Source organism: Gorilla gorilla, chromosome 2 (genome assembly GCF_029281585.2).
Source record: "Gorilla gorilla gorilla isolate KB3781 chromosome 2, NHGRI_mGorGor1-v2.1_pri, whole genome shotgun sequence".
NCBI lineage: Eukaryota > Metazoa > Chordata > Mammalia > Primates > Hominidae > Gorilla > Gorilla gorilla.
The window spans coordinates 78930915-78942726 of record NC_086017.1 but is presented as its reverse complement, the minus strand read 5'-3'; the positions used below and the strand labels follow the sequence as shown (position 1 = coordinate 78942726).

At 39.7% G+C, this 11812-nt stretch overlaps 1 protein-coding gene across 4 annotated transcripts in view; it reads left to right on the top strand.

Moving 5' to 3' along the window:
• Window positions 1-2054: 2054 nt before the first annotated feature.
• Window positions 2055-11812, top strand: part of TMF1 (TATA element modulatory factor 1) — a 32506-nt gene continuing 22748 nt past the window's right edge. For 2 of the 4 annotated variants that reach the window (XM_055383371.2, XM_004035869.5), the window contains exons 1-5: window positions 2055-2484; window positions 5856-7057; window positions 9816-9919; window positions 10538-10664; window positions 11504-11609. In XM_055383371.2, the coding sequence (XP_055239346.1) occupies window positions 2343-2484; window positions 5856-7057; window positions 9816-9919; window positions 10538-10664; window positions 11504-11609 (1681 nt within the window). In that variant the 5' untranslated portion in view covers window positions 2055-2342. Of the gene's footprint in view, window positions 2485-5855; window positions 7067-9815; window positions 9920-10537; window positions 10665-11503; window positions 11610-11812 lie in introns of all 4 variants that reach the window. The other 2 variants (XM_055383370.2, XM_019023565.4) reach the window with 1 other exon arrangement.

The window sequence follows — 11812 nt, the reverse complement described above, 5'->3', positions numbered from 1 at the left end:
CCTGTCTCAGCCTCCTGAGTAACTGGGATTACAGGCGCCTGCCACCATGCACGGCTAATTTTTTGTATTTTTAGTAGGGACGGGGTTTCACCACGTTGGCCAGGCTGGTCTCGAACTCCTGACCTCAGGTGATCCACCCCCGCCTCGGCTTCCCAAAGTGCTGGGATTACAGGCATGAGCCACCATGCCTGACCATGTTTTTGTTTCTTTTAAGTGAATAAAACTTCAGACAAAATTAAGTACAAATACTAAAAAAGTAGGTGCTAGTATTTTAATATGAGAACATGTATGTGTTCTCATTCTTTGTTTTTGACTTAGATGTGGCAGTTTTCTGTTCAAATGTTTTTTGGTTACTTATGTGTCACTGAGTTAAGTTTTCAGTAATCTTTCTAGCTACATATTGACAAATAAGTTTTATTATAAAACCATACGGAATAAATTTATAAGCTCTACCTGAAAAGTTACAGATGTAGCTTACAATTTTGAAAGTGAAGGAACTAAAATTTAGCACCATATAGGTGCTATAATAATTCTCAAAGTAGCATTGTAAGAAGGTGACTTTCTCTATCTGAGAGCTGAATAAATAGTTTTAGATGGTTTAGATAGGTCATTTCGCCAAAGCTGTACAATTAGAAGTCTTGGAACTGTAATTGTACAGCTAATTTCAACCTGAATCTGCCCCAAATCTCCTCTGCAGACTACTTAGCTGTTTGAAAGTACTTGAGTTACTTAGTACTACTTGTGTAAATGACTAAATTGTTAGTTTTAACATGCAAATTTTTACTGTAAGATAAAATTATTGGAAGATGATTATAACTTCTTAAGGGGTTCAATCTGATTTTTTAAAAGAAAAATAATTCTTTTTTGCAGAGTTCCTTGCAGTGGGGTAAAATATTCAAATATTGGAGGCAGGCATATAAGGTAAATAATCACAACAGGGAGGGTGTAATAAGATGAGTGATAGGGGTCTGTGGGAAACTGGAGTGAGTGAAAATTATTTGGTGACCACTCTGGCTGACTATTCCCATGCTTGGTATTCATATTTTTCAAAAGCAGCTGGAAATCTAGATTTTTGAATGAAATCTGGCTTTTAGTTAGGATTTTGTCTTTAACTTGGGCCCAAACCAAATATAGCTGCAGACTGGATTAGGAAGGCCACCAATTTAAGGTATTTTCCCATGTCCAAATGTTCGAAGAGAATGCACACAGAAAAGGTTATGTTTTAGGTAATATGCACAGTGCACATTGTTAGGATAACAGCTTTAGTGCTTCCTAGGTGTCTTAGTCCATTTGGACTGCTGTAACAAATTGCCATAAACTGGGTGGCTTATAAGCAGTAGCAATTTGTTTCTTAACAGTTCTAGAGGCTGAGAAGTCCAAGATAAGGAGCCGGCAGATTTGGTGTCTGGTGACGGCTGCTATTCTGGCTTAGAGTTGGTGCCTTCTTGCTGTGAGCTCCCTTGGGCCTCTCTTATAAGGGCACTAACCCCATTTATGAGGGCTCCATCATCATCTAATCGTCTCCTAAAGGCTCCCCTTAATACTGTCCCATTGGAGATTAGGTTTCAACATAGGAATTTGTGCAGGGGACACCGACAGACCACAGTATTAGGGGTATTTTGACTGCAGCAATGAGTTTACTACTATTTTGAGAGAGAGGTTGTGCTTTATGCACCATGTGTTCCACGGGTTGGACACAGTGTTCATACGTGATCCTGTCTTTTAGGCAAGCCCAAACAAGTGTTTCTCCTTACAATACCAAGTTAATACAGAGCTTATTAAATATTTGAGACAAAGGGCTGAGAGAAGTGTGAGGCCCAATTTCCCTTTGCAATTATTGCTGGCAAGGTGCAAGCTTTTAGCACGTGAACTATTTTCCTGGAAAGCACACACACGAAAACTTGAATATTCTTTCCGGGGAAATCAACCTCTATTGGTAGCCATAGCTTCCCCTTCGCTAAGAACTGTTCTAAGCACGAAATCGATATCAATAGAAACCCTTCCGCGTTCCTCGGTAACTAACGGCAACCCCGCGCTCCCGGATGTGACGTCAACGTTCTTCTGTTCTTCCGTCTGTCGACCGAACCCTGGGTTCGTAGATTTGGTTGCTGTGTACGTGGAAGAAGCAAGCGCATGCGCACGCGGGCCCCCTTCGTCTCAGCTGTGCGGGAACGGCCGAGGGTAACATCCCTGGCTCGCAGGAGGCTGTCGGGGCAATGGCCACACGCTGACAGAACCAGCCGAGTGGAAAAGGGGAGCGAAGCCGTTCCTCTGCACTCTTCCCCAGGCCTGAGGCCTTCCCGCTTGGTGCTGCCGCCGCCACTGCCGGCTGAGGAGGGGCGATGAGTTGGTTCAACGCCTCCCAGCTCTCCAGCTTCGCTAAGCAGGCCCTGTCCCAGGCCCAGAAGTCTATTGACAGGGTTCTGGACATCCAGGAAGAGGAGCCGAGCATCTGGGCCGAGACCATTCCGTATGGAGAGCCGGGTAAGAGAGAGAGGAGCGGGGTTCCTGGCTCCCGGAGGCTGCTGTTCTCTTGATGCAGGCAGGTTAAGTGGTGTAGTGAGGGGTCCTTCCTTGCCGAAAGAGTTTTCGGGAAGTAATTTCTCCCCGGCCCGTTCCCTAATGCTGCTTCAGCCTCCAAGTCGGTCTTTGCTGTTTTCCTGAGGGAAAACCCAGATCCAGGTTCCCCCTTGTCTTTGGTCCTGGGTGCGAGGCTTGTGGACTTCGATGACAGGGGACTTGGTTGATTGGTCTTGCCCTCAAGCTCTCCCTCGACGCAGCTTCCAAGCACAACCTTCCCGAACCTGAACCTCGAATTGCTTCGTGTCTCGGGCACTGTTGGGATCCAAGGTCTGAAGTACGTAAATCATCAGGGAAGGGAAGAACAATCGCTAACATTCAGTGAACATTTCGCGCTTGGTAGCGCGTAATGTGGTTTTATGTTGTTGTTGAGACGGAGTCTCACTCCGTCGCCCAGGCTGGAGTGCAGTGGCGCGATCTCGGCTCACTGCAACCTCCGCTTCCCAGGTTCTAGCGATTCTCCTGCCCCAGCCTCCCTAGTAGCTGGGATTACAGGCGCCCACCACCACGCCCAGCTACTTTTTGTATTTTTAGTAGGGACGGGGTTTCACTATGTTGGCCAGGCTGGTCGAACTCCTGACTTAAGGCGATCCACCCACCTCGGCCTCCTAAAGTGCTGGGATTACAGGCGCGAGCCTGTAATGTGCTTTTTTATGGCCTTCTCATCTTCAGAACAACTCCCAGAGAGAGCTTGGTTTATATCCGTGTTTTACATAAGAGGAAAATGAGGCCCAGAATGGCCAAGTAACTTGCTCTAGGTCACACGGCGGAGGAGGATTAGAATGTGCCGGAGGTATTAGCCGGGAAATGTGTGACCCAAGATTTCTGGATTGTATCACATTTTATTTCTGAATAGCCAAGTCTCTCTTTGCAGTTTCATTGAGCTTAATCTTTCAGGGATCTTCATTCAGTTGCTTTTGACTCTTAAGTCTAAGGAACAGTTCAGCATTTGATGTGTGGGGTAAAGATTTGCAGGTGTTGGGGGATGTGAACCTTTGTGTGAAAAAGGATAAGAGATGTACTTGACTACTCCTTTCTGGTTTCTTTTCTTAATTTTACGTCATTGAAAAGTCAAGACCTAAATTTGAGGTACCTCAGTTTAAGATATTTTGGTCCATGTGTGTATGTCATGATCCTCTTTACTTTTTACAAGATGTCATATAACCTTGCTGGAGTAACTCTGTTTTTTCATATGTGCCCCAGTTAATTAGAATTACTAAACTTTAGATAAGATAGAATATAGGTTTTATATATAAGGATATTTGTTTTCGGAAAATGCCCGTAGTCTTCAGAATGGTATAATTTAGATGGATACCAAATAACCCTGGGATTATATAAAGTATTCTCCAAGAGGCAAAATTAATTCCTGTCATCTTTGAATGTATTTAAATTAATCTGACATAATCTTGGTTGTTCATTTGCATATTTAATTTTGATTTTCTTTGGTTTGGATATTGTGCAAATGAATGTGTAGAACTATGCCTCCAAACTGAAGTTTTCTACCTACTTTTCATCCTAACTGCCTTTGAAGTCATACATATACTTACATATATATATATATATTTTTTTTTTTTTTTTTTGAGACACAGTCTCACTCTGTCATCCAGGCTGGAGTGCAGTGGCGCCATCTCTGTTCACTGCAGATTCTGTCTCCTGGGCTCAAGTGATTCTCGTGCCTCAACCTCCCGAGTAGCTGGGATTGCAGGTTTGCGCCACCACACCTGGCTAATTTTTGTAATTTTAGTAGAGACAGGGTTTTACCATGCTGGCCAGGCTGGTCTTGAACTCCTGACCTCAGGTGGTCCGCCCGCCTCGGCCTCCCAAAGTGCTGAGATTACAAGCGTGAGCCACTGCGCCTGGCCTGAAGTCATATTAAAGGATAGATTCTACTATAAGGCTTGATAGTTTTTAAAAGCTTTTAGTTACTTGTGCTCTCTCCACCAACTTCTAATTGTGAATATTTTGTGAATATTTTGTTCAGCCACATTTTAATTTGAAAAAGAAAACATTTTTAAAGAAATGCTTTAAATACTTTAACGAATATACCATTTTTAAGATCCTGATTATGCCATTTTTAAAAATCAGGATTTTAGTAGTAGCTATTTGTATGACTGATATGATAATTACCTTTTTCCCCAAGAAAATAGTCATTTTCTTCGTAGTGCTTTTTTAAAAACCCTAGTGTCAACCACCTCTATGTCAAAGAGCAATAGTTCTTAAAAAAACACACATTTCTGAAATTTATAATGACCTTGTAATATCTGACATAATTTAGAATTTGAGAACAAAACTTCCTCTTAGAGTGGGCTTGGAGAGTGGGATTTAGAGAATCAGCCTGTGATTAAGTGGATGAAAATGAATTTATTCTCTAGAACTTACCATTCCCATCAGTTTAATATGATCTTCGGGAAAGAACATTTGTCACCATTATCTTGGTTTGAGGCTTTTGTTGTTTTGTTTGTTTTCGAGACAGGTTCTCAATCTGTCACCCAGGCTGGAGTGCAGTGGTTCGATCATGGCTCACTGCAGCTTCCACCTCCTGGGCTCAGATGATCCTCCCACCTCAGCCTCCTGAGTAGCTGGGACCACATATGTGGGCCACCAGGCCCAGCTAATTAAAAAAATTTTTTTGTAGGGACAGGGGTCTCACTATGTTGCCCAGGCTTGTCTTGAACTCCTGGACTCAAATGACTCTTCTAGTGTTGGGATTATAGGTGTGAACCTCCATACCCACTGAGTTCAGTTTTTGAGTGTTGCCCTTTGTCTAGCTCATAACTATATTACTGATATTACAAGTAAAAATTAATATGAAACTGACTGAATAGGTAGGGTCATTTTTCTGTGACTGCACATGGCCCTACCTATTCAGTTAGTTCCATATTAGTTTATTTCATATTGATAAGTAAAGCATGTTATTATGAGATGAATCATAGGTATCTTGGACTTACTGTGGGTTATAAAACATATACTGTTACTTCCTTAATTTGTTGTGGGGAGGAATAACATACTAGCATCTGGTAGTCCAGGCCAGGCCCAGTCTTTTGTCTGTGCTCCTCCTTCCTATAAGGTGGACCCACACCAGTTTTCTTCTGTAAGTCCCTGTATTAACTTGGAAACTACTTAATGATGTAGTAAGCAAGGAGTTTAGCAGGTGCAAATTACAGGTATTTCATAGGGTATTTTTTCTAAATTTATATTTATACTGATTTATAATGATGATTGAAATATTAATGTAACATATATGTTCTTTTTTAATATTTACTTTTTTGTCAAAGGAATAAGTTCCCCTGTCAGTGGAGGATGGGATACTTCAACCTGGGGGTTGAAAGCAAACACTGAACCTCAGAGTCCACCAATAGCCTCTCCTAAAGCAATCACAAAGCCAGTTCGGAGGACTGTGGTCGATGAATCTGAAAATTTCTTCAGTGCCTTTCTCTCGCCAACTGATGTCCAGACCATTCAGAAGAGTCCAGTGGTATCAAAACCTCCAGCAAAATCACAACGACCAGAAGAAGAAGTGAAAAGCAGCTTACATGAATCCTTGCACATTGGACAGTCAAGAACTCCTGAAACAACTGAATCACAAGTAAAAGACTCTTTGTGTGTTTCAGGGGAAACTCTGGCAGCAGGTACTTCATCACCTAAAACTGAAGGCAAGCACGAAGAAACTATTAATAAAGAATCGGATATGAAGGTGCCAACTGTAAGTTTGAAAGTATCTGAAAGTGTAATTGATGTGAAAACAACTACGGGAAGTATATCTAATACGTCTACACAGTCTATCACAGCAGAAACAAAGGACATAGCTTTGGAACCTAAGGAACAAAAACATGAAGACAGGCAGAGCAATACACCTTCTCCTCCTGTTAGTACCTTTTCATCAGGTACTTCTACCACCAGTGATATTGAAGTTTTAGATCATGAAAGTGTAATAAGTGAGAGCTCAGCGAGCTCGAGACAAGAGACTACAGATTCAAAATCAAGTCTTCACTTGATGCAGACATCTTTTCAGCTTCTCTCTGCATCTGCTTGTCCTGAATATAATCGTTTAGATGATTTCCAAAAACTCACTGAGAGTTGCTGTTCATCTGATGCTTTTGAAAGAATAGACTCATTTAGTGTACAGTCATTAGATAGCCGGAGTGTAAGTGAAATCAATTCAGATGATGAATTGTCAGGCAAGGGATATGCTTTAGTGCCTATTATAGTTAATTCTTCAACTCCAAAGTCTAAAACAGTTGAATCTGCTGAAGGAAAATCTGAAGAAGTAAATGAAACATTAGTTATACCCACTGAGGAAGCAGAAATGGAAGAAAGTGGACGAAGTGCAACTCCTGTTAACTGTGAACAGCCTGATATCTTGGTTTCTTCTACACCAATAAATGAAGGACAGACTGTGTTAGACAAGGTGGCTGAGCAGTGTGAACCTGCTGAAAGTCAGCCAGAAGCACTTTCTGAGAAGGAAGATGTTTGCAAGGTAACTCTAGTAAGTGGAAGGGATTTTTAGATGTGCTTTTCGGAGATTAAATCATTTGTTTTAAAAAATACTTTCATTGATGCATAATAATTTATACAGATTTAAAAACATATGCATTTTGCCATTTCTGTGTAACATTAAGTACCTTGAAGTTGAACAATTATTAATATAATTTGAAATTTCTCCAAGGCAATTATGGTAGAATAAGTTGATACTTCAATACAGTTAAGCATGAAAGTTTTCATCTTACATCTTTATTTTTGAGTCCTTATCACTTCAAAATTCTGTTATGCTTATTAGTATGTCAATTTGCAAAGGAATATTTTCTTACATTAACATGTATCTTCACCTCCTTTGCAGATAGATGTGCCAAAAAAACTAAATGTTATGGTTTTTCTTGTATCAGAATTTGTTTTTACATATTTACGTTATTTGTAGCAAATATGAAATGATAATTTAAGATTTTAATTATTGGTGCTTTTCTGTTATTAGTATTTTCATTCATATATAAGGAGTATATATCCTTATATTGCTTCAGTTTGTTTTCTGCTTATGTTATTTTTGAGATCTCCTATTGATAGCTATATTTCACATGAACGAGAAAGAGAAATGTCTAAGGAACAAAAGCATTGCTTAGGAGGGACAGATTGCTTCTACCTAATACATGTGAAAGGAAAGTGATATAAATTCTTTAACATTAAGTCCTAGTTTTGGTTTTTACTGTGATTTTTAGATATACAAATTGAGTTGAATCTGGTATCTTTAATAGACTTCTGAGATGTAGGATGTCTTGAAGAAATGTCCTGTAAGTGCCATGTATTGAATTACTTAATTTTTTAAAAAAGTGCCAGATTGTGTTAATCAGCTTAAATATTCACAAACAGAATGCTGTGCAATAATATTTCAATTAGTAATAGCTATATACTGTAAGATATATGATAGGAGTTTGAATTCTTAGAAACCAGCACTAATTACTATCAGATATTTTTGAATTTCAGTGTATTTAAGAAGGTAAGAGATTTCTAAGTTCATCTAAACCAAACTCAGGTAAGACTTTATTTTTTTGAGTCCAAAAAGGAACCCTTCCTACTCCTTTTATACTCAAGTTTATCACCATTTGAGTAGGACCTAAGGAATTAGACATTCCAAGCATTACTTTTTGTTTAGCTTTATACTGATACATTATGGAGATTTAAAAATTCTTATGGGTTTTCTAAAATTACTTTTAGTGTGGATGGATGTATGTATGAATGAGACAGGGTCTCTCTCTATTGTCCAGGCTAGCGTGCAGTGGTGCGATCGCGGCTCACAGGGTCTCTCTGTTGCTCAGGCTGGTGTGCAGTGGTGCGATCATGGCTCACGGCAGCCTTGACCTCCTGGGCTCAAGCAGTCCTCCCACCTAATCCGCTCTAGTAGCTGGGACCATAGGCTCGCACCACGCCTGGCTATTTTTTTGATTTTTAGTAGAGATGAGGTCTCACTATGCAGCCAGGCTGGTCTTGAACTCCTGGGTTCAAGCAGTCTTCCCATCTTGGCCTCCCAAAGTGCTGGGATTATAAGCATGAACCCGTGTCCAGCCCTACTTTTAGTTTATTTTATTTATTTATTTTTTGAGACGGAGTCTTGCCCTGTTGCCCAGGCTAGTCTGCCTCCCAGGTTCCAGTGATTCTTCTGCCTCAGCCTCTCAAGTAGCTGGGACTACAGACGTGTGCTACCATGCCTGGCTAATTTTTGTATTTTTTGTAGAGATGGGGTTTCACCGTGTTGGTCAGGCTGGTCTTGAACTCCTGACCTCAAGTGATCTGCCCTCCTCAGCCTACCAAAGTGCTGGGATTACAGGCATGAGCCACCGTGCCCGGCCTCTACTTTTATTTATTTATTTATTTCTACTTTTTGAGATGGAGTTTCACTTTTGTCACCCAGGCTGGAGTGCAAGATCATTGCATAATCTTGGCTCACTGCAGCCTCCACCTCCTGGGTTCAAGCGATTCTCCAGCCTCAGCCTCCTGAGTAGCTGGGATTACAGGTGCCTGCCACCATGCCCAGCTAATTTTTGTATTTTCAGTAGAGACTGGGTTTTGCCGTGTTGGCCAGGCTGCTCTCAAATTCCTGACCTCAGGTGATCCATCCACCTCAGCCTCCCAAAGTGCTGGGATTACAGGCATGAGCCACCGCGCCTGGCCTACTTTTATTTTTTAAATGCAATATGTCATATTTTGAAAAGGGTATGTGTTTCGGGTAAAGAATAATACAGAAAATAGACACTTGTGTATCCACCACCTAGCTAAAATATAGAGGCTTTAAATTTCCTCTTTGACCTCTTTTGATTGCATCCATCTCCCTTCTTCTTTTGGTGTGTATGCAGATTATTCCAGATTTTTGCTATTACCAGGAAGCTGCATATTCTTATACATGTCGCCTAGTGCATTTATGCAAGAATTTTCTCCTCTAAGGTATACCTAAAAGTGAAATTTTCTATATCAAAGAGTATGTAGATCCCCAACTAGATATTGCCTAATTGTTTTCTCAAGGGGTTTCTCAACTTATACTCTCACTAGCTATTTGGTTATATTTACTTTTACTCTCCTCTCAGCTGCCTACGAGTTCTTCTTGTTCTGGATCTTCTGTGTTCCTAATACTGTTCTTGATTGTTTTTATGAGATAGAGCTGTTTTCTTTGTTATAGTGATACACCTGCATGTAAAAATGGTCTTTTTTAAAGCTAAGTGTTCTGACTTTTATGTATTCGCCTTATCCAGACAGTTGAATTTCTGAATGAAAAGCTGGAAAAAAGGGAGGCTCAGTTATTATCTCTTAGTAAGGAAAAAGCACTTCTAGAAGAAGCTTTTGATAACCTGAAAGAGTAAGTATTCTGCAAATGTGAATAATGTTACACATTTCCTGGAAGCCTGTATACTTTGTACATATTTAAGAATGTTTTCGAAATTAAAATGTTTTGTAATTTTATCATTATTGAAAGTTGTATAGCTTTCAATTATAACCCTAAAGATTACTTTTCTCTTTTGATTGTCTTTACCCTTTGCCATTGAAAAGAGTCATTTTGCAAAACTGGAAAACTCTTTCCTTTCATTTTTAGTCTTTTAGTATTAGAGATTTAAAACATGTATTTAAAGAAAACTGTGTTAATCAATAACACAGTTTTGCTATAAGGAGCTGATTGGGAAAATGTGACACAAGAAGATTCAGAATTGAAACATTGTATTTACTCTTCTCTTATTTTTGCATGTCAGATATTGGTGACATTTTCTCTTTCTAACAGGTTTTCTTTGAGGTGTTTTAAAATAAATTTAACAAGGGAATTTTTCCTTTTTTTTTCTTAAAAGTTAATAGGCCTAAAACTGTTCTATTTTAATAAGGTATATGGCAGAGAAAAGTTATCTTCCTTTTGAGAATTGAACTCATGTATACCTTTGGGATATATAAACACCATCCTCATTCTCAAATATTATTTTAAATTTAGTGAAATGTTCAGAGTGAAAGAAGAAAGCAGTAGCATTTCTTCCTTGAAAGATGAGTTTACTCAAAGAATTGCAGAAGCAGAAAAGAAAGTTCAACTAGCCTGCAAAGAGAGAGATGCTGCTAAAAAGGTAATTGAAATTTAAAGTAATATTAATTAAACTCTATAGAGATATAGATTTTTGAGGAGTGCATTCATCATATTTTGATATTGGAAAAAAGAGAAGTAAGGTGAAAAGGATATCATCTATTAACATTTAAATTGTAGATTTTTGGCCACGTGTGGTGGCTCATGTCTATAATCCCAGCACATTGGGAGGCTGAAGTGGGTGGATCACTTGAGCCCAGGAGTTAGAGAGCAGCCTGGGTAACATGGTGAGACCCTGCCTCTACTAAAAAATACATAAAGTTACCTGGTCATGCTGGTGTGCGCCTGTGGTCACAGCTACTCAGGAGGCCGAGGAGGGTGGATCGCTTGAGCCCAGGAGTTCAAGACCAGCCTGGGCAACATGGCGAGACCTCATCTCTACAAAAAATACAAAGATTAGCTGGCCGTGGTGGTACATGCGTGTGGTCCCAACTACTCGGGAAGCTGAGGTGGGAGGATCACCTGAGCCTGGGAGGTTGAGGCTGTGGTGAGTCGTGATTGTACCACTGCACTCCAGCCTGTGTGACAGAGTAAGACCCTGTCTCAAAAAATAAAAATAAAAATGAAAAAGAAAGTTAATTTATTCTCGTTTATATTTTCATATTAACACTTGCTTGTATATCTGAATTTAGGTTTTGAATATCATTTTCAAAGTTGTTTTCTTAGTCTTAGTTAACCAAGGTAGTAGATTAACTGAACAAAACTTACAGATTCTTATTGCAAATGTGATTATGGACAGCTTCTTTGGATGGGGGAGAAATGAGAACTGTACTTAGAGTGAAAGTCATTCTTTACGGTATTCACAGATTTCTTTTTTATTAGGAAATCAAAAACATAAAAGAAGAACTTGCCACTAGATTAAATAGTAGTGAAACTGCAGACCTTTTGAAAGAGAAAGATGAGCAGATCCGAGGGTTAATGGAAGAAGGTGCGTATAGTATTTGGTTGACTATGAAAAATACTGTAAGAAAAGGAAAAGTACTTGCCACATAACTAGCTGATGCTTCCTAATTAAAAATACTGAAAGCAAGGAGGGTTTGGACATAAACCATAGAAATAGGTGACAGTTTATGGAAGAATGAGGAGTAAGATATATTGAGACAGAGATACGTGTTTCTAGCTTTTGTTTTT